The sequence below is a fragment of the Bacillus rossius genome, chromosome 7 (assembly GCF_032445375.1).
Source record: "Bacillus rossius redtenbacheri isolate Brsri chromosome 7, Brsri_v3, whole genome shotgun sequence".
Classification (NCBI taxonomy): Eukaryota; Metazoa; Arthropoda; class Insecta; order Phasmatodea; family Bacillidae; genus Bacillus; species Bacillus rossius.
In genome coordinates this window covers 55512463-55536294 of record NC_086335.1, presented here as the reverse complement: position 1 = coordinate 55536294, position 23832 = coordinate 55512463, and the positions used below count along the sequence as shown (strand labels likewise).

The 23832-nt window shown below is 46.5% G+C and overlaps 1 protein-coding gene across 1 annotated transcript in view; it reads right to left on the bottom strand.

Annotated features, from left to right (window-relative positions):
• Positions 1-23552, bottom strand: part of LOC134534568 (SET domain-containing protein SmydA-8-like) — a 33470-nt gene extending 9918 nt beyond the window's left edge. The window contains exons 1-3 of the mRNA XM_063373049.1: positions 23475-23552; positions 17847-17991; positions 2348-2632 (exon numbers count right to left, since the gene is read on the bottom strand). Coding sequence (XP_063229119.1) covers positions 2348-2632; positions 17847-17981 — 420 coding nt within the window. The 5' untranslated portion in view covers positions 17982-17991; positions 23475-23552. The remainder of the gene's footprint in view (positions 1-2347; positions 2633-17846; positions 17992-23474) is intronic.
• Between the last annotated feature and the right edge of the window lie 280 nt (positions 23553-23832).

Here is a 23832-nt window from a genome sequence, read left to right as displayed (position 1 = left end):
CACAGATCACACCCAAAAGTTCAAAAGTGATTTAATTAAGTCCAGTAGTTGTTTCAAAATTTATATCGTTCATAAATCAAATGATTTCAAAGTGAGTTAAAAATTAGAGAGTTTAATATCAAATTAAATTCTATTTTAAATAGAATTACACGGCTTTAGTTCAGCGGGAGTACGATTATCTTAAAAGTAGGACTTCTGGGTGTCTAAGTAGAATTACTTCTCTTTATATTATGTTATATACACAATCTAATTGAAGTTCAGTTTTATCAACTTTTGCAACAATATAGTTTGTTTGGCTAGAAATCTCACGTATTTATAAGCATGTAAGCAAATTTATACTGGCCGCTTAAGCCTTGAACAATGGCGACACTGCTTAATTATGGCGTCCCTAGCTAAGCAATTCTTAAATTGGCTTATACTTGGCATAACTGCTTTAAATCCAAGTAAATATTACTTACAGTTCGTTAAGATATTTAGTTGTAACAATTTCATTAATGTACACAACCGACGATACCCTAAACTCATATTTTTAATAATTTTAATTGTTCAGGCGTCAGGCCTTAGCCTACACGTAGTAACGCCAAAAATCACACTTTTTTTTTAAATTACTTCCTGTTCCTGTGTGGCTGAGATACGTGTATACACAATATATATGGTTCATAACATCCTTTCATGGCCTTTGGTTACAACAATACGGTAAGGAACTAGAATAAAATTAATTGAATTTACAAATTAAACAGATGGTCAGAAAAAAAAAATAAACGGTAAAAAAATTAACGAAAATTACAACAATGCAGATGAAAGAAAAAAAAAATATTAATATTATTAAAGTTCCACAGATGAAAAGTTTATGGTTGTAATAAGGCGAAATATTTACTAAACATTCATAGCAGATATCTTAATAAACACGAAGATGTCTGTGCTATCACCATGTAATAGTACAGTAGTATTTTTCAATTTTAACTCGAAATAAACTCAAAACAAAATGAAAGGTTTCTGTGAAAAACATTGCATGTATTTAATTTCATCATTCACCGAGAGGCAGTGATTTCACTTATCCCCTTTATTTCACCATTTTACGATTACGAGCATTACTAGAGAGAGATTTCACCGTTCACCGTTTAATTTCACAGGAACCTAAATTTCACTGGAACCGATTTCACTGATACTCAAAAGTAACAGGTAAGCCCACCACTACTTCTGACAGGCTTTCAAATGGCATAACACAATTTGAAAACAAAATTTAATCTAAAAAAAATGTAAGAATACTACCAGGTAAAAGCTTTCATACAGTTGATGAACACGTGGAAAATTGTAAATAAACGTGCTGTAATGCTGTTAGAGCCGACTCCAGTTTCTTCTGTCATTATAATATAATATATGTATCCAAAGATTGTTTTAGTTCAAATTAGTTTTGTATTATTTCTTGATTTGAATACGTCTTTAAAATTGCTTCCATAGTGGGAGGCAATTCAAAAAACGAATTAGGTATATGAAATCGGGGGATTGGTGTTGCAGATAGATATTTAACATTTCCATCAAAAATTTAATTACACCAGTGGATAGCAAAATAATTAAATAATTCGTTACGCTAAGTTGAGGGCTGTGACGAATCGCGCGCAGTGGAGGGGAAACACCGCCATTTTGAGGTCATTTTGCTGCGTTTCGAGAATTTCCATTTAGTACATATAACTTATGACTCGGAGAAGCTACGACGTTCGTTTGGGTTTCAATCGTCAGCTCTCGTCCAAAATCTATCGATTGCATATATAAAACATTAGTGTAAAACAGTTACAGTGAATATATATGTTGTTAAATATATATATAATCAAAAATATATAATGTCGGCTTTTAATTAATAAATTTAAAACACGGTAAATATTTGTTTACTTGATTTATTTCCTCAACCCTACGAAAGGAAATGCGTAGTTGCTATCATAAAAACAAAGGAAACATGAAGGACTTCTTAGTGTTCAAACATGATTATAACATACATAAAATAGCGTATTTTGTATGGAAAATATTACCTGTTACGTACAACACACGGCCGTGTCCATGACACAGCCAAACCCCATAATTTTTTGTTTGTATTTAGGCTAGTTTGACGTAACTAGTCATGATACAACTCACGTAGTTCCGGTTCCCTACCACGTTCGTGCAACTTCGGATTTCTCTCAAAAATTGAAATTTAAAAAAAAAAATCGAAGGGTTAGGTTATGTTAGGTCAGTCACAACATGCTTGTTTTCATTGGAAACTTCTGATTTAGGGACTGAAGTGACGTTAATACCAAAACGCAAAACTTCGGAAATCTTCGGAAATTCTTGCAGGGAACCGAAACTACGCGACTTGTAGGCTAGTGATGATACGGACCTGAGGCCGCACCTGCGCGGCCAGCTCGCACTCGGGCAGGTGGCGCTCCGAGCGCGCGCAGGCCTCGCTGCAGGCGGGCCAACCGCACCGCGCGCACGCGGTCAGCCCCTCCCCGGGCAGGCGGCGCAGGCAGCCGGGGCACACGGCCGCGGCGCAGCGCGACGGGCCCGCCACCAGCGGCCGCTCCTTCAGCACCACCTCGCCCGGCACCACGGGCCTCGTGGCCACGAAGTGGCGGCCCAGGTAGTCGTTCCGGTCCACCTGCGCCCCGCGCACAACATTCCTCACGTCTCCATCTGACTTCCAGGACAACAATACTCAAATGCTGACATATCACATTTCTCAGAAATAAAAACCGAAAAGTCAGCAGATTTATGAACTTATTCGGCCGCGTTATGAAAAAATGATGCACCATGCAACGAAAATTAAAAAGTCTATGTACAAATAAAAATTATATATGTGCTTTTAAATAATATACTCTACTGATTTATATTTAATACTGGTAATATAATCAAAAACATATATTTATTGTAAATATTTGTGATAGAAATTGTGTTTATAAACCTTGTCAAGTGTACATATTTACCTATATAAAATTGACGTCGTACCGACGCTACCCTTAAGCCGGTTTCACCCGATCAGTGGCAGGTTGCCCTTTCGGAGCGCATCCTCTCCAAACCCCGGACGAGTCAAGTGAGAGCTCCGCCACGGGACCTAATTCGATGCATAACTTATAAACATAATATAAGTACAATGATCAGTCCCGTTAATTTCAATCACCACCAACACTTTAATTACTTAGTTAATCAATGCGCATCAGTGTAATTACGTGTAAACAACAGTCGTCCACTGACTTATATTTTCAAACAGTTACTTGCTAGTTTGTCATATATCAAGCCCTCAGCAATTAGTTTCCAGATACTAATTTGTAATTAAGTACCTGGAACGATTTTTTTACTTAAACTTATAGTTGTAAGGTGATATAAGTGTCTTGGCGCGCGGCGCGGGGTGGTGGGGGTAGCCCGGAAGCTACCCCGCGCGGCGGCCATCTTCCGGCAGTCTTCTCCAAGCTCAGGCCCGGGGCGCAACTAACGTTCCGTGAGCGGCCATCATCTTTGAATTCAACGATCACTCATTCTGCCATGTGAGTAATTACCCCAAAACTTCCTTTTATTAGCTGCCCACGTGTCCCCGAGCCCTTTTTCCGCGGATCCGGGACTATCCCGACCGGCTTAAAGAGCATCGAGTGCAACTGCGCCACTGGCTCCACTTGCGGTACTGGCCGTCTCCAGTGAACTTTTTAATTAACATGTCGTGCAAATGCCTGCCGGTATCACGAGCGAATAATTTGTAACGCCAAGCTTCGTAACGCCATCACGCGACCCCCCATGGTAACATACGGCACTGGCCGCCTCCAGTGAACTTTTAACCCGCAAGACTGCCGCGGAGTTAGATCGTAGCGTAATAATTAATTAGTGTTTTCATTGGGTAACCCGGAACTTGTACCGTGTACCAACGTAACTTGTCATTCGTGAGTAACGACTAATAAAGTTACTCAGAAACGTCCCCGTGTGTAATTTCAGTGTTCTTGTAATCCCATCAGCCAGGCATGCAACCCCCTATATTGCTTAGGGCGTATCCAGCACCAACACAGTAAGTTCGTCGTCATCGTAAGCCGACTTATCTAGCGGACCACGCTGGGGCAGAAAGAACCCACGATTCATCTCATGGTCTAGTTCAGGCTAGCCTGGCGCCCACCGGACATTCAATCCACATACACGTCACTGCAACCCGCTAGATATTCCCCCTCAGCTCCCACAGAGAGACGGGCGGCGGCAAATGGCGCCCCTGCGTGGTGCGTGACAAGAAAAACGAAATCAGAAAAATTCGAAAAATTCGCAGGAAAAGTAGGAAATTACGACGGAGAACGACCATTTTTAGAAAGCGAAGGGCGAATAGTCGCGGGCGTGACGTGGAAGGCAGACAAAGGTTTTTCCACCCCCCACCCCCTCAAGATTCAACATTCCAGCAGGACGTGCGACGCGGGCGGGCGACGTCACACTACCCCCACTCCGCGGCGACCGTTTCGCTCTCTGCTTTGTGCGGTGTTCCGGGCATTCCTCCTGCCCACCGTTCGTTCTCGCTCTTCGCTTCACACAGCCGGCGCGGCAGCCCCTTCCACCGACGATTTGGATCGGCGCGCGCAGCTCCAGCTGCCACCATTATCGGCCTCTGTTATATGCGACAGTCCGGGCACCTAGCTCGCGACCCGGCGTAGCGCGCACGCGGACACGCAACAAAACAGGCACGTACAGTGCGTGTCATCACACGGCCACGCATACGAGACGAAAGTTACGTGTTAACACTAGACATCATGTCATACCAGGGCGGCGGATTACCGGCTAATATGGATTTATTAACCGGACCGGAACCCGCCTGGGTACAATTCCTAAGTGGAAAGGGGAAAACGGAACCCACGACACAAGTTAACAACGGACTCACCGCGCCCGGAGCGACGGCTGTTTGCCCAGCGGCAAATCACGCCGAACACGTGCCCCAGTTACAAGACACCACGCGGTACATACCTGACTGGGCCACGGTGACCACACTCGCACGACCGAGCACTGGCCAGGCGATGTCGCTACCCGAATTCGGAGGGGCCCCACACGAGGACCCAAGCATGTTTCTCGAACAATGCACATCGCGGCTAACGCATAATGGCACACACCCTGCCGAATGGGCGGAGAGGGCCAGCGGGCAGCTACGCGGCGCGGCGCGGACTTGGTGGACCAGGTGGGGGCGCTTCGGAATGCCGTGGTCCGAATTCGCCGACAGCTTTACGCACCGGTTCGATACCGGATGCCCACTCATAGACTGCTCGGCGCAGTTTTATGGGGTTAGACAGCGAGAGGGTGAAGATGCGGAGGCATTCGTAGCCAATAAGATCAGGCTGTTTCGGCGAATTTCGCCTAACCAGGATCCCGCCCAAGCACTGCCAGTCGTGACCAAACTGCTTAGGGACGACCTACAGCCATTCATGCGGCTATACCAAACCACGTCCGTCGTGGACTATGCTCGACAAGCACAGGCCACGGAAAACAACCTCGGCGCCGGGAACCAGCGTCATCAGGCGTCCACGACCCCGCGACGACCTTCGATACTACCCCCACCGCCTCAGGCGACGCAAGATGTTCGCGGGCACGAGGAGCAGTCACGCGGGACAGCCGGACGAGCGCCAGACGTTAGGGTAACCGAAGCCCGGGCCCCCCAGTGCAGGTTAGGTTGCCCGCGCGGCACGTTCCATTGGCACAACGACTGCCCCCGGAGGAACGACTCACCCGGCCCACCGCCACCCACAGCACGACCGGACCCGCCCCCGCAGCGACAGACACCCCCGTTCGCCCCCACCATGTCGGGAAACGGGCCCCGGGGGGACCATTACTGAGTCCCCCGGCCGTGGCACCAGCTGTCCCGCCGAGCGCCCATCAACCCCTACCGACCCTGGGGCAACTGCACAGCCTGCCCGCCGGTCTTATGCGTGTGCTCGTGGAGGTCAACGGACACCCAGCCACCGCACTGATCGACACCGGAGCAAGTGCGGTCTTCGTGCGCCCCAACCTGGTGCCGCCTGGCACAATGCACCCGGAGCAGGGCGAACTACGCCTGGCCACCACCGCCCACACCGGACGGATGATCGGCCGCGCGGATATCAAGGTAAGCCTACGGGAGCTCGACACCAGGGTAAAGGCCATTGTAGTGCAGGATCTGAACGAGGAGGTCGTGCTGGGCATGCCGTGGTTAATTGACCAGGACGCCGTGCTTGAGCTACGTCATGCCCGACTCAACCTGGGCCGGACGGAACGCTACGTGGCTTACGCTATGGGACAGACGCCCGTGCCGGAAGGCACCATCACGACGTTAGCCGACATCCGTCATAATGTCCCTCCACAACACCAGGCCGACATAAACCGAGTGCTGTCGGGACGACCGGGCGTCTTCATGACAACAGGCCCGTTGAGACGCACCACGGTGGCAGAACACCGTATCCCGACCACCTCTGATCAACCAGTGTACGACCCACCACGAGGTTATGGTTTCCACGAACAGCGAGCCATCCGAGAACAAGTCACTGAGATGCTACTGAGCGGCGTTATCGAGCCATCACACAGTGCCTACAACTCCTGTGTCGTTCTGGCCTCCAAGAAGGACGGTACGAACCGGTTCTGCGTCGACTTCCGCCCCCTGAACGCCGTCACTGTTAGTGCCCCGCCCCCTCAAATCAGCGTCGAGGCCGCCGTGGCCGGACTGGGGAAAGCGTGTGTATTCAGCACGCTAGACTTAAAGTCCGGTTACTGGCAGGTGCCGATACGGCGCGAGGACCGGGAAAAAACGGCGTTCACGGTACCCGACGGACGCCGATTCCAGTTCCGAGCCATGCCCTTCGGACTGAAGTGCGCCCCAGCCACCTTCCAGACCATGATGACCAGGGTCCTGGAGGGCTACATCGGGGAGTTCGCCCTGGCATACTTAGATGACGTCATCGTGTTCTCGGAGTCGTGGGAGGACCACTGTCGACATCTGGCGCTGGTGATGGAGAGACTGGCCACCAATCACTTGACCGCTAATCCCGCAAAGTGCCACATTGGGGCGACCGAAGTCGATTTTCTGGGACACATAGTTAGCGAGGACGGCAACAGGCCACAACCGGGTCATCTCCGGCAGATAGCTGAAGCGGAAGTGCCACGCACGCGCAAACGGCTACAGCAATTCGTCGGTCTTATCAACTGGCTGCGAAACTATATACCTAATTTTTCGCAACGGATCGCGCCGCTTACAGACTTGTTGTCGCCCCAGACTCGTTATCGATGGACCCCGCCCGCCCAACTGGCCTTCGACGAGATAAAACAGGAGTTCACCCGATGCCACACACTAGCGCGCATAGACCCTGACCGGCCCTTGGTCCTACAGACCGACGCCAGCGCCCTCGGAACCGGCGCTGTACTGTTCCAGGTCGACGACCAAGGGGAGCGGCAAATAGTGGACTATGCTAGCGCTAAGTTTGGGGCAGCCGAAACACGCTACCACAGCAACGAACAGGAATGTCTCGCCGTCGTGTGGGCGATTAAGAAGTACCGCCCACACCTGGAGGGCCGTCCGTTTACGCTCCGCACGGACAACCGCTGCCTCACCTGGCTGCATACCATGCAGGGGCGGAAGGGGAAACTGATCCGCTGGGCACTGCTCCTACAGTCCTTCGACTTCGTCGTTGAGCACGTGCCCGGCGTCGAGAACCAGCTCCCCGACCTGCTCTCCCGTGAACCCGACACCAGCGAAGGGGTGGTGGATGACCACGACTGGGAAGACGTCCTGCCCCCAGACTACGCCACGGCACGAGGCGCCCAACAACCCGCCTACGCTCAGAACATCGTAGGCGAGGCCACGGACGACGCGCCTCCGAACACGGCCGCCGACGTAGACCGCCGCGTCTTAGAGGCCCAACAGCGATCTCCTGATGCCCACCGCCGTCGGCAATCGGCCGAGAGAGTGGGGCAGACGACCTGGCTCCTCCAAGGGGACAGGATAATGAATAGGTCTCCCGACCCGACGGGAACATGGAGGACCTACGTGCCACCGGAGGCCCGCGAGGCCGTGTTGCTGTTTCACCATGACCACGACCTCGCGGGACATCCGGGGGCAGATCAGACCCACCGGGCCATCGGGCAGTACTACCACTGGCCCGGGGTAGCTCGGGACGTCCGTGAATACATCAAGGGGTGCGAGGTCTGCCAGCAGCGCAAGGCTCGGCGTGGGGACGGGGTGCAACAACAACAACCCCGCCTACCGTCGACGCCATTCCAGACCATCGCCCTCGACGTGATGGGGCCCTACCCGCGCTCACCACGTGGCAAACGGTTCCTGATCGTCATCACGGACATGTTCACCAGGTGGACCGAGGCCTACCCCTGCGGCAACTCCCGGGCGGCAACCATCATCGGCCTACTGACCCGCGAGTTCCTTCCTCGTTGGGGCTACCCCCAATCCGCACTGACGGACAACGGCAGCCAGTTCCTGGGTGCACGTTGGAGGGACTGGTGTCGTGAGGCCCACATCGACCACCACACGACGCCCTCCTACCATCCAAGGGCGAACCCCACTGAGCGCCGGAACCAAGAGCTCAAGATCCAGCTACGACTCCGCCTCGGGGACGATCATGCTCAGTGGGACAGCCACGTCGCCGACGCGCTCTTCTGCGTCCGGAGGCGCGTGAACGCCGCCACCGGCATGACACCTGCGGAGATGGTACAGGGCCACAACCTCCCTCTGCCCGGCGAGTGGGCCACCCACGGCGTCCCCCACCCCGAGGAGCGAGGGGGAGAACGCGACCAACGGCGCACAGCTGAACATGATGCCGCCCGGCAACAGCAGGAACAGTATACCCAACATATCACCCCCCAGACCACCAGGGCACCACCCCCTCTACGGACGGGAGACCTGGTGTTCGTGCGGGTCCACCCGCTGTCCACCGCCCCGCGGAATTACTGCGCCGGACTCGCACCCCGTTGGCGGGGGCCCTACGTTGTCCAACGCCGCGTGGGAGCGACCTCGTACCGGATCAACCTGGGTGGTCGCCATGTCCGGAAAATTCATCGAGACGACCTCCGGCTAGCGGCCGTACCGGGTGCCCCGCCGCCCGATGGAGCGGATGACGACGGCCCAGTGGAACCCCGAGACGACGATGAAACAACTCCGGCCACCATGAGCCCGACGCCGCATGGGATGGGCCCCGCGGACGAGCCCCACCCCAACCCAAATGGAACCCCGGACCAGGCCGTTACCCCTCAAGGGGCTCAACGGGGCACCACGCGCCCCAAGAGGCTCTGCTTCGCCCCCACGACGGCAGGCGAAGAAGGCCACGGAGCTGGGCCCGCGTCTCAGAGGGGCGAGGGGTCGCCTGGCGAGAGAGTAGACCGCCCCCGCCGAAGACGACGCCGCCCTGCTCGGCGTCGGGGCTGTGTCCCCGACCGCGCCCCCGACGGGAATATGACGAGTCCCACAGGCGAAGTCCGCGTGACACGCCCAAGCGACGGCCCGGGAACCAGCACGGACAATCGGCTCGGCACGTCCGGCCCCGGGACGCCAACGCCCGGGACCCCCCCATCCGACCCGGCCACGGTCTTCATGGGCCCCGACGGGGATTCCAGCCGGAGCACGAATAGGCCACGACGGGAGCGCCACCCTCCGACGTGGCTCCAGGACTATGTGCTCGACGACGGCGAGCCAGGCGCCGCAACGCCGCCGCCCGACCCGGCAGCCACTGTCGCGTCGCCCCGCAGCGAACCCGCCGGACGTGAACACTCCCCAAACCGGGAGAGCTCCATCGCCCACGACGTGGCCCTACAAGGGGGAACGGACCGGGATTGGTCAGGCCAGTGTCGAATTACGGAGGCGACGCCGTCGGAGCTCAGGGACCTTGACGGGAACATGTCCGACGCGAACCCCGTCATCACGGAACCAGACGAGCCACTAAGCATTGCTACGGGAAGGCCACGACGGGAGCGCCACCCGCCGACGTGGCTCCAGGACTATGTGCTAGACGACAGCGAGCCGTGCGTCGCGACGCCGCCTCCCGGCCCAGCTGACATCGCAGGGATTGGGGCGGCGTCCCCATGCGCCGCGATGCTGCCTCCCGGCCCCGCTGCCTTCGCAGGGACTGAGGCAGCGTCCCCGTGCGCCACCGCTTCGTTCATCGCGACGCCGCCTCCCGGCCCAGCTGACATCGCAGGGATTGGGGCGGCGTCCCCATGCGCCGCGATGCTGCCTCCCGGCCCCGCTGCCTTCGCAGGGACTGAGGCAGCGTCCCCGTGCGCCACCGCTTCGTTCATCGCGACGCCGCCTCCCGGCCCAGCTGACATCGCAGGGATTGGGGCGGCGTCCCCATGCGCCGCGATGCTGCCTCCCGGCCCCGCTGCCTTCGCAGGGACTGAGGCAGCGTCCCCGTGCGCCAACGCTTCGTTCATCGCGACGCCGCCTCCCGGCCCAGCTGACATCGCAGGGATTGGGGCGGCGTCCCCATGCGCCGCGATGCTGCCTCCCGGCCCCGCTGCCTTCGCAGGGACTGAGGCAGCGTCCCCGTGCGCCACCGCTTCGTTCATCGCGACGCCGCCTCCCGGCCCAGCTGACATCGCAGGGATTGGGGCGGCGTCCCCATGCGCCGCGATGCTGCCTCCCGGCCCCGCTGCCTTCGCAGGGACTGAGGCAGCGTCCCCGTGCGCCAACGCTTCGTTCATCGCGACGCCGCCTCCCGGCCCAGCTGACATCGCAGGGATTGGGGCGGCGTCCCCATGCGCCGCGATGCTGCCTCCCGGCCCCGCTGCCTTCGCAGGGACTGAGGCAGCGTCCCCGTGCGCCACCGCTTCGTTCATCGCGACGCCGCCTCCCGGCCCAGCTGACATCGCAGGGATTGGGGCGGCGTCCCCATGCGCCGCGATGTTGCCTCCCGGCCCCGCTGCCTTCGCAGGGACTGAGGCAGCGTCCCCGTGCGCCAACGCTTCGTTCATCGCGACGCCGCCTCCCGGCCCAGCTGACATCGCAGGGATTGGGGCGGCGTCCCCATGCGCCGCCATATCTATGCAGCACACGTTCAAGTGCTGTATTTGGCTGAAGATACCAAGTGACGTCGGAGACTAATCGGCAAAACCGGGCTTCTCTAGGGGGGGGCGTTTGACGTCGTACCGACGCTACCCTTAAGCCGGTTTCACCCGATCAGTGGCAGGTTGCCCTTTCGGAGCGCATCCTCTCCAAACCCCGGACGAGTCAAGTGAGAGCTCCGCCACGGGACCTAATTCGATGCATAACTTATAAACATAATATAAGTACAATGATCAGTCCCGTTAATTTCAATCACCACCAACACTTTAATTACTTAGTTAATCAATGCGCATCAGTGTAATTACGTGTAAACAACAGTCGTCCACTGACTTATATTTTCAAACAGTTACTTGCTAGTTTGTCATATATCAAGCCCTCAGCAATTAGTTTCCAGATACTAATTTGTAATTAAGTACCTGGAACGATTTTTTTACTTAAACTTATAGTTGTAAGGTGATATAAGTGTCTTGGCGCGCGGCGCGGGGTGGTGGGGGTAGCCCGGAAGCTACCCCGCGCGGCGGCCATCTTCCGGCAGTCTTCTCCAAGCTCAGGCCCGGGGCGCAACTAACGTTCCGTGAGCGGCCATCATCTTTGAATTCAACGATCACTCATTCTGCCATGTGAGTAATTACCCCAAAACTTCCTTTTATTAGCTGCCCACGTGTCCCCGAGCCCTTTTTCCGCGGATCCGGGACTATCCCGACCGGCTTAAAGAGCATCGAGTGCAACTGCGCCACTGGCTCCACTTGCGGTACTGGCCGTCTCCAGTGAACTTTTTAATTAACATGTCGTGCAAATGCCTGCCGGTATCACGAGCGAATAATTTGTAACGCCAAGCTTCGTAACGCCATCACGCGACCCCCCATGGTAACATACGGCACTGGCCGCCTCCAGTGAACTTTTAACCCGCAAGACTGCCGCGGAGTTAGATCGTAGCGTAATAATTAATTAGTGTTTTCATTGGGTAACCCGGAACTTGTACCGTGTACCAACGTAACTTGTCATTCGTGAGTAACGACTAATAAAGTTACTCAGAAACGTCCCCGTGTGTAATTTCAGTGTTCTTGTAATCCCATCAGCCAGGCATGCAACCCCCTATATTGCTTAGGGCGTATCCAGCACCAACACAGTAAGTTCGTCGTCATCGTAAGCCGACTTATCTAGCGGACCACGCTGGGGCAGAAAGAACCCACGATTCATCTCATGGTCTAGTTCAGGCTAGCCTGGCGCCCACCGGACATTCAATCCACATACACGTCACTGCAACCCGCTAGATATTCCCCCTCAGCTCCCACAGAGAGACGGGCGGCGGCAAAATAGGTTATGTTATCAAAGGTAAGTATTAACGTTGTTATTTAATAAATAATTAGAATTAATAATAAATTAGAATAAATTTCAGCATGCTTATTGATTCTCATTATTAATTAAATTTATAATTATTACTTTACTAAATAAAATAATGAATTTTTATATAAGTTTATATTAATATTGAATACTTAGTGTTTATTTATTTATTTTAAAAATGATTGAATTTATACTTTACCAACTTTATTTATAATATCACTCCAGTCCTATTATTATTTTATTTCTATTTGTTATTTGCATATACAATTAAAATTGAGTTTTTTTTATCACACCAAGTAATTTCAACTTCTAATGTGCGTACATAAGTACACAAACCCATTTAAAATCCCATTTTATTTTTTTTTTCTCTTTATGATGTGTAACATATTAGCTCTCAGTACAAGACATTTCGTGGGAGTAATATCGAGAATTTGATGGAAATAAAGGAACGGAAATGTGTAACAACCTCAGTGCTGCCATCTGTGACGGATGGCGTGAACCAAAGTACACAAAGACAAATTAAATGTTTCATGATTATTTTTTAACTAGATGGGCAGTATTTTAATAAAATTTCTTGTCGGAAATCAGGTCCAAAGCCAAGGTTTATTATTATTTTTTTTACAAGTGTTTTCGCTTTTATCGGAGCCGTTTAATTACATAGTTTAAAATTTCGCTATGCAAATCAAATGGTTCAATAGTCGATGTAGTTGCTCCGGCAGCGAATCCTAGCGGCGAGTGCAGAAACTATGTGGGATTCTCGTCCAGAAATGTAATTTGGAAACAAAATTGGCGTGTATTTATCAAGCTTGACTTTATTTAAAACTAATTTTACGTAAAATCTTGTGTCCGAGTTTTGTATCATAAGTTTAGTGTGTATAGTAAGTATTTGCTTCTTGTTACCGAGGTTAGATGTTACATATCCTTGGCGAGTACCTACTAAAAGATTTGCTCAGAATTTTTTTTCGTAAGTTCTAAGGTGGTAAGGCTAGGAGGGGGAGTGGGGAAATTGCCCCCTTCAATAGGCCCGCCAGTGTTGCTAACAGTCACGCTGTTACGGCGAGGGTCATGGGTTCCATCCTAACACCCCGGTATTGGTCTCCAATTTATGGTTCTCGTCACGTATTCAACGTTCCTATTCAACGTGCTGACTAACAAAAAAGAGGGTTGTCTGTAAAGTCGGTTTACGGACAATAATTTTACGTGATAACGTCATAAGAAAAAATTGATGAAAAATTGCATACTTTTTAATTTTCAAATATTATTTACAGTTTTTGCAAATTTAATTGAAATAATTTCTTTAAATATAATCACGAACAATTAGTCAAAAAGCCCGCCTTAGCCTGTTTGATATTATAGAAGATTTTTCTCGCACGGTGTTTGGCCGGTTCTTGCACGCACGGCTCAGGCGGAACGTGACACTTTTTCGTGCGTGCAGCCGGCGTTCATCGATTTATAAGACGTTACGTCAAAAAAAAAGTATTTCTAAAACTATAAATGATACATTTAGTTTCTTCGGTGAATTGTTATCCAGACAGTTGATTATTTAACAGCAGGCCTGAACGCTGGAGTTTGATCAGTGTAAGGTCAAAGTTGGCTGTGTTATCAGTCGGGTACAAACATTACCACAACTCGGTACATTTTTGACGTGTAGGAAAACACAAGTAGTATGCATGTCTAGTGTCTGGCGCGGAGATGCTAGTGCACGCGGTGCTATCGGCGACCTCGCGCGACCTCGAGAAGTGTGTTAACCACCCGCGTGATGCGCCGGGTTCCCGACAAGGGCAGGGGTGCGCGGCGCGCCATAGATAACACGATTACGAAGTCCGCGTGAGGAACGCGGCCTGGCGGTCGTTAGTGCCTGCTCGAGCGCGAGGCGCAGTCGAGGTCACAGAGTAACGAGCGACGTAGACTAGCGTCTTTTCCTCTCGTCTTCCAGGGTAGCCGGGCGAAGCCCGTTCATTGTCCAGCTGATTGTTAGACGCCCAGCACATGGGCTCAAGTGTAGTGCTCGCTTTGTGGAAATGAGTTGGTAGCCGTTACTTATTCCTTATACAGTTGTACTTCAAAATAAAATATTGAAATATTTAGAAGGAAAGTGGTTGTGTTTGTAAAGCAAATCTGTAGAATTATATTTAAAAAAATCGAAAATATGTACAAAACTATGAGGAACATTGTTTCCTGGAACAATTGTTCTTTGTAATATATCCAATTGTATTTTGACGTGAAATATTTAATTAAAGTAAACGTTAATGTGTTTGTGATTTGAAACTGTACAATTACCGAAAATATTTTTGATGATAAAGCTGTGATGTAAACTAGATCCGCATTAAAGAACAGTTACCTGTCAAACACCTATCCCGCAATATTTTGGGCGTTACAGTAATGCGATGGCGGGAAAAAGTGAATTCAACTACGTCACAGCTTGCCGTCTCCTGGCGATTCTTTAACTTTATTGTTGTCTTCTGTGCGCGGAACCATCGTTCTCGTATGTTTTGCTTTGCCGTCAGAGCAGTTAAATTCAGATAATGCAAGCAATGAAATGGGCGTTTGTCTACATGTCTTGTGTACTCCAACAGAATGCGCTTGTGTTGAAATAATTAAGTGCGAAGTAGTAAATTGACGCAGTTCATATTTAATTTATATACCTACGAAATCTAAAACGAACCGGTAAGTTAAACAAATAAATTAATGGGCGCGTGACTTATGTACCTACGCTTGTTAGAAGTTATACTTACTTGGCGTTATAAAAAACTAACTTTAATTTTGCAAGCAAATAATTAATATAAATAAAATAATAAAAGGACTGGAGTGATATTATAAATACAGTTGTAAAGTAAAAATTCATTCAAAATTAAATATAATAAATAAATACGCAGTATTCAATATTAATGTAAACACATAAATAAAACATATTTAATTTAGTAAGATAATCGAAATTAATTTTAATTTATAATGAAAATCAATAAATATGCTAAATGTTTATTTAAATGTTTTAATTTATATTATTTATTAAATATAAATGCTTATTTTATAATTTATAATGCAAATAAATTAAACATACGGGAACATAACCTCACAAACACCCCTACAAAAACGACCAGGAGACTACTAAACCTTCCACAGACACTCCGTGTCAGCGACAATGGAAGCTTTTAAGCAAACTGACATCGTTATGCATACGGAAAAATAACATAACCTATACCGTATACATATACTTGAAAAAGTTTATAAACACAATTTCTATCACTGATATTACAATAATACAATACAATCAATGACTAAAGCGCAAGATTTAAAAGCACAGATAAAATGTGTATTTGTATGCAGCCTTTTATACATCCTGTAAAAATTTCGTTTATGGTGCGCGCGCATAGTAAAAATTCATTGTCATTTTTTTTTTTCATAACGTGCCTAAATAAGTATAACTTCAATAATCATGTAACTGTGGTTTCATGTTCATGTCAAATTAGTCCTCGTTCATCAATCATTAATCAGTGCTTTTTCAAGGCTACGAACATCCCACAAATCAAAGTCCGCCATTTAACAATCTAGAATTAATATACAACCTTTTTTTTTTATTGGTCACAGCCTTGACCCTTACAGACAATATGACTAATGGCCTAATGGAGGGCCACTTAGAAGGGAAAACCACAGTGAGATATAAAATAGAATGACGTTAGGCCTGTGTCGTAAGGAAAAGAAGAGAAGGCAACGAATAAGTAACTAACTTGTTTTGTCATACACACTCCACTTACCAATTGTCAACACAGCGCAGTTCTGTCAATAGGACCGTCCTGCTTATCACACAGGTCTAGCTCTAGCTGGCGGTAGTCTACAGAGATAAGTTGGAAGGAAAGAAGTCGGGTAATTTATGATTCACGTGACCGACAAATCTCTGAGGTAGACTTGCTACCAATTTACCGGACACAGGAAAGCGAACTCGACATCATAGCTTACACAACGATCAAGGGCGTACGTAAGAATGGGGGGAGGGGGGGAGGTGGGGGGACATATTCACCCCCTCAAATGCTAAAATAATCTATCATTCCAACCAACAAATGGAAAGAATTTGAAAAGTGATTCTATCCCCCCGCTCCCCTTTTACAGGAAATTAAATTCTGTGTACGCTCGTGACAAAGATGTGGTGCCGGGAAAGCTGTCTCACTTGTAAGTTACGTGACATCAGTCAAGGGGGCAGGAGGAGGTGAGGGGGGGGGGGAAGTATATAATCAAAACATTTCTGAAATCTGTACTGATTGGTTGTTTGTATTCCAACACTTTGAAAAAAAAAATCTAATTACGAAATAGATACACTGCGTCATCTGGGAGAAGTCATTACTACAACATAAGGTGTTCTTTCTTTTGTTATAGTATATATATATATATATATATATATATATATATCCAATGGCCAAATGAAACTTTATGGTAGCGAAACTATCCTGGAACACATTTTGTACACTTTAATGATCATAAGATATGATCGCAACTAAAAAAGTACTTGAGAAAATGAGAAAAGCAGTTCAATTTTTTTTACAGTGGTGCTGCTATCTCGAGGAGTTTTGCCGTAACAATTGCATTGATGGAATGCGAAACGTCCGCTAGAATGCGTTGGAACCAGTTTCTAGCCTCGCGCAAGGCACTGTTTATTAAAACGGTTGTTATACTGTTCCTTTACTTAGATTATCTATAAAATAGAATAAAGTAAAACAACACTATGAGTTATTATAATAAGAAATTATGTACTGTATTCCCTAAGCCAACAGAATGCAGAATTGATGTAAATTTTCAGAGCACAATGCATTTTTCGGACTTGTGTTGAAACTAAAATCCGAGTGATAGGTAGGGACCGGAAAAAATTCGCCGGTTCAATGACCTGTATAGGATGAACTCCATAGTTCTACGTACACTCGGTCAAATGCCACCCACTCATTGGCTGCTGTCTTGTGAGACGTTCCAGCGTAGCAGCCTGTGATTCGATAAAGCTTTGGTCGGGTGTTTCTCATTTGGCCCAGAGTCATCCAGATGAGTTGTGAACCAATAGCAGAGGCAGCACTGAGGTACAACGATTTGTATTTTAGCCTATCGCGAAATGAATTCGCGAAATTTTCCGGTCTCTAGTAATAGGTGCTGTTTGATTGATAGAGACCCGGAAAATTCGCGGGTTCAATGACCTCCGCAGGATATACTCCAATATCCTCTACACACTCGGGCAAATACCAACTGTTCAATGGCTGCTGACTTGTGAGTCGTCTCGACTGGGTGGCCTGTGATTCGACACTTCTATGAGTGATGGGTCTCTAATTGGCCCCTCAGTCCTCCAGATTAACCGTGAACCAATGACAGAAGCAGCACTGAGGTATAAATATATGAATTTTTGGCATATCACGAAATGAACCCGCGAATTGTCCGGGTCCTCTATTGATCGAGCTGCTGAACGAGGGAGCTACGACGATCCGCGCGGAGGTGTGCGGACACCGACCTTGAAGGGCCTGCAGTGGGCGATGTGGCTCTCCCAGTCGGCGGTCTGGTGCTCCCAGCAGCAGTAGTCGCTCGCGCGGCAACCCTCGCAGGTCTGCGTGGCCGGCCGCCGACACACGGCGCATTCTGCCGGCATCTCGCCCGCCCTGCAAGCACCCCTCCTCACGTCTCCAGCTCCCGCCACGCCACGTCCGCTTACCATGGTAACGGTCCGGAAAAATTAAAAAAAAAAAAAAAAAAAAAAAATGGTTGTCTGTAAAGTCGGTTCACGGACGATAGTTTAACGTGACAACGTCATAACAAAACATTGATGAAATGATTGCATACTTTTATGAATAAAATTGAATCATTTTTATTGAATTATCACTATTTCGTATGGATACAAAGAAGGAGTGAAATTAAATCTACAATTTAATTGATAAATTTACTTTTATTTGCACTCATTAATTCAAATATTTTTGTTACTTTAACGAAGGGATTATTTTAACTATAACTTTTATACATGTTTGCTGTTTAACTTCTTCCAATCTGTGTTATTCTGTTAAGGATAGGACGATGATAGGAAAAGTAGGAAACGAATGGGAGTGTTTCAAGTTTAATGTGCCTCGAAAAAGTCAAATCGATAGTTGTTCCAATCGAGTGGAAGAGAGATAGATGCGGCGCAAGCGTACAATGAGCGTAACGGGACAATATGCGCAAAGGGACACTTTTTCGTGCGTGCAGCCGGCGTTCATCGATTTATTAGACGTTGTCAAGTAAAAAAAAAAAAGTCTGCGAGGTTGTCCGTAAAGTCGGTTTAGGGACGATAATTTTTTCGTGATAACGTCATAAGAAAACATTGATGAAAAATTGCATACTTTTTAATTTAAAAATATTATTTACAGTTTTTGCAAATATAATTAAATAATTAGTTTAAATATAATCACGAACAATTTGTTAAAAAGCCCGCCTTAACCTGATTGATATTATAGAAGATTTTCTCGCACGGTGGTTGGCCGGTTCTTGCACGCTCGGCTCAGGCGGAACGTAACAATGAGTCATGTTTTTTCGTGCGTGCAGCCGGCGTTCATCGATTTATAAGACGTTATCAGATCAAAAAAAAATACTTGTTCCTTCTTTGCGAATGCAGTTTACATAAAATATTTATATTACATATGTTAAAAATAAATATGTTTTGGTTAAGGTACAGTTTCGCATCACAAACACATTCAATTGTTTTTTAAGAGATATATATATACATTTATATATGTGTATATATACATATATATGTATATATATAAACATATATATATATATAACGTTTAAATACAATTGGATTAGTTACCCGGAACAATTTTCCCCAAATACAATGCTCCTTATAACGTATCCGGTTCATTTAAAATTAAAAAAAAGTTTTAGGTAATTTTTATGTTTAAATGCACCAACACATTCAACTGCCTACTTTGTTTAAAATTTACGTTGAAATACAATTGGATATGTTAAACACAACAATTGCTCCCGGAAACAATGATCAATTTTTTTTTTTTTACATATTTTCAAAATAAATATATATTAATTCTAAAGCTTTGTATTACGAACACATCTAATTACTTTCTTTATTATATTAATTTATTGTTAAAATACAACTGGATACGCGATAAGGAACATTTACTTACAAAAAAAACTTGGTTTGGACTCTTAATGATCTGCATGTCCATCTCGATGCTGCCACCCGGCTAGAAGGCTTAAATTGTAGTTATTAGATTGACTAACATAAAATATTCAGCTCTTATATATATATTGTTTTGATATTTATATATCCTCAGTTTTACTGTATGTAACTAAATACCCTCCTCGGTCTCGTTAATTTTTTTTATTAAATAACAAACTTTAAAATGAGTTGAAACGAAAGTTAAAAACATGTAATGGAAGCTGTTAAAGAAATAAGCTCACTTCAAAATTTTTAAAATGGTAAATGTAGCCGCCAATATTTGCTAACAGTATTGTGATGAGGTTCCTTATTAAATTTATAGTCTATATACATTAGTAGTACATAAAACTAAATCTAATTTATTCGGCTATCCTTTTAAGGCCAATAACACCCATATTATTATAAATGTGTCTTTGACATATACATTTTAAAAATATTTCAATACCTCCTGGGCAACCACTCCGCCTGATAACAGAAAATGACTGTGTCGAAAAGGGTTGAAAAAATGTCCGAGCACTAATATTTTCCCGGGGTGTCGAGGCCTGTATCGCCGAGGGAACGATTTCGACAGAGGGGTCGACGTACCAAGTCGCAGTTATGAAAGAGGCTACGTATTGACAACCAATCTGCGGAAACTGCTGCGATTTCGTATACAGCTTCTTGGGCAAGGGAGATCTCCTTCTATGAAATAATTATTGAAGTGAAAACTTCTTTAGCCGCGATGAGCGTTTTTTGGTAGGGGGAAAACATACAGGTTTGCGTCACCGACATGCTAGTTACCTTTTGCGACAGTCTGGAAACGCGCAGCGGCATATATATGTATATATATATATATATATATATATATATATATATATATATATATAATATACTTGACTGTATCATGTGCGTGTTGGACTCTTTTTGGATGGGTAAAATCAATTGAGTTCGCGTCACCGACATGCTGTAGTAGCAGTATTTGAAGTTAACTTGAACGCGTGAAAGGTTTTTTTATATATCCTGTGCATTGCCCTGTGAACACATGACCTAGGTCTGACATCACTGGTAAGTAATAGCCAAGTAATTAATTTTTTTCGTAATTTTGTACATACCATTGGTATCTGTTGTGACTAAAATGATATTCTGACATCATACTGACTATTAAAGAAATCTAGGAATAGAGAGTAGAGAAAATCGGTATGAAATCTTCTGAAACCCTCCCGGGTAAAATATAAATCAATAATTTCTAATTTCTTAATTTAAAAGTACATGTTTACAATATTCTTCCATAAAGTAAAACATAAAAATAAAAAAAAAGATATATTTTATAGCCAATAAGCTCAGCTTTTATATAAATGACAACAGAGAACATAATAATTTTACATGTGATCGTGCCATTTTATCCCTTCTCCCTTAAATATTCGACAGAATGTCATTGTCATTTGTAGAGGCGTGCTTTAAAACTCACTTAGCCCTATATAAAATTACTAAATTGTCAATATGCCAATCGTTTGCCTAGCGTTGTGAATAGCGCATTAGGTTGCTGAGCGGTATGTTCTAGGTTCGGATCTCGAGTGTGACTACTATTCGTCTAAATTTGGACGTGATAACGTCTAATAAATCGAGGAAGCCGGCTGCACGCACGAAAAATTGTCGCGTTCCGCCTGAGCAGAACGTGCAAGAACCGGCCAACCACCGTGCGAGAAAATCTTCTATAATATCAAACATGTTTAGGCGGGCTTTTTAACTAATTGTTCGTGATTATATTTAAACAAATTATTTAAATTAAATTTGCAAAATTTTAATAATATTTGAAAATTAAAAAGTATGCAATTTTTTATCAATGTTTTCTTATGACGTTATCACATAAAATTATCTTCCGTAAACCGACTTTACAGACAACCCTCTTTTTTTGGTTAAAATTTGTGTTTATAATGATTCTGCTGTTGAATTTCATTGGTGTGAAATATTATATTTCTGGCAAAGTGACATGAAAGTTATTGCCTGGTAGCATTTCATATTTTATGGAACATGCATTTGAAAGAGTATTATTTTTCATCCAGTACCGCATTGTCCACGTCAAGTTCATAAGTCACAAAGCAAACCGCTCTTGAAACAACTGTGTTTTTTTTGGACAACTTTTCCCTATGCTACTATGCATATTTTGTCGTACATTATTTGTCATGTATGCTATATTATCCCTTTTGTATTTTATTCGTGGCATGGACTGCAGGAAGAGACGATGACCGTCTGGTATTGCAGCAAGTGTGTGTGAATAGTTTTCGTCTGTACGTATTAATGTATTTCTTGGCTTCGCCGCCATGTGTGATCTCTTTCGTTAATAAGCGAATTTATAGAAAACGAAAACGCTTTTATAAAACATTCCTGAATTGGAATGTTCGGGGCGCTGGGGAACTACAGGCGCAGAAACCACCCGCGCCGCACCGGTGTGCGGAAGACGCGTGGTTGTGTCTCGCCAGGTGGCGGGCGCGGAATGCGCGCTGCATCGGCTTCTTGTGTCGGACATGGATCGAGATGCCCGGACAAGTGCACCACGCACGCTTCGGCCCTTAGAGCGTCTCGCTGTTGGTTTGGCGCGCACTGTTGGCACCATCATTCAGCGAACGGCTGCAAAACAGTTTGATGGTAAGTACTCCCGGTAGGGCTGGAACACCGCCGCAGGGAAATGGATACGCCATTTCATTGCAACCTGGAGGTGTTTGGAGAGGAATTACGGCGAGAGGCTGGGGAAACCCGTCCCAGCATCACTGACACCCTCTCCTCCTTTAGCTAATCAGGATAACTCATGGTTGACTCAGAGGAATCCCCAACCTAAGAGTACCACAAGGCGCCTCTCTGGGACCCCTCAGCCGCCCAGAGAGCCTGAGATCTGGCCGAAGTGAGTCCAACCTCCACCAGCTGTCCAGGCCAGCATCGGAGCTGTTTACTCACTGCGTCCGCGGACGTGTTCTTAGAGATAAGAGCCACAGTGATACTACTCGGTGACACAGATTAGTTGCGATCCACTCATTAATCACATGACTCTTTTACACTAAACGTTTTCATTTTGTACGCCATCTTAAATTAAAGTTTTATCTTTATTGGCAAATTTTTGGTATTAATAATATTATAAAATAGTGTCTTTTGAAGTATCATTACAGTTGTAGTCCTATCTTCAATCAATCTTACAAGATAAATTACTGCAAATACTTACCAAAACACATTTCAACCACACATAACAATTCAAACTGTCCCTAAAATATTTTCTCGCACAGTACACAGCGCTGTCGTCATTTCTATTAATTGCAACACAACCAACGCTGCCAGTATCTAATACAAAACAACAATATTTGATCAAACTTTGAAACAACCAGGGGAATGACAATCGACATTTGATTGCTCTTCAAATTATTAAATTAATACACAGTTGTTTGATTGATTTTCCTCTTACGAAACAAATATGTTTTCAGCCACAGATGAATCTGTTATTAAAATACAGACTAGTTATAGGACACTTAAGGATCACAGTATTTATTAAAAATTAATAATCAATTTTGGTAACTAACGTTATATGGTGACTTTTACAAGTTTTGGAGACACATTTCAAATCATCCGAGTTCTTCCTGTCTGTGAGAACTCTGCAAATCAGCCAAGGGAATTATCAGACTTAATATTTTATGAATAATTATGAAAATTTTCAATGAATAACACACGAGCGCCTCCAGGAAGACTTTTCGGGAGGGGTTATCGTCACAAGAGAAGATTACATTAAATAAGTCAGAGATTGGCCTTGGGATACTTACAAATTCATGGTCTCAAATACTAAAACCTTAATAGTTTCATAAACTTTTCATGAAAGAAAAACTTTTAATTTAAGAATTTAAGTTGAAAAAAAATCTTTCCAAAATAAACAATTTATAAAAAATGAATGCTCAAAAAAGAGAAGTCCGCCTCACCTACCCCTTTTGAGGAGTCAAGCCTGGTTCAGTTGAAGCAGTGACAAGCTTGCAGGAGCCCTGCACGAGTGGACGGGACCCAGTCCGGCGGTGGAATGTGCTTGGACAGACAGGCGGGCGCGAGGACTCTCTACCTACGCGCGCACAGCGCATGCGCACTGATTGTGGGTTGGGGGGTGGGGGGGATCCCCCGAGGCCGCGACCGCCCCCGCCTGACACGCGTTGTGTCGCAACCGATTAGTGACGGGCAGAACGATCCAGTTGTCCGAATCGATTATTTTAGTTCAGACCACTGTAAGTGAGGTCCAGCACATCCCAAGAGTCGTAAGTCGTTCTTCTGCTCAAGTATATTCGTTACGCCT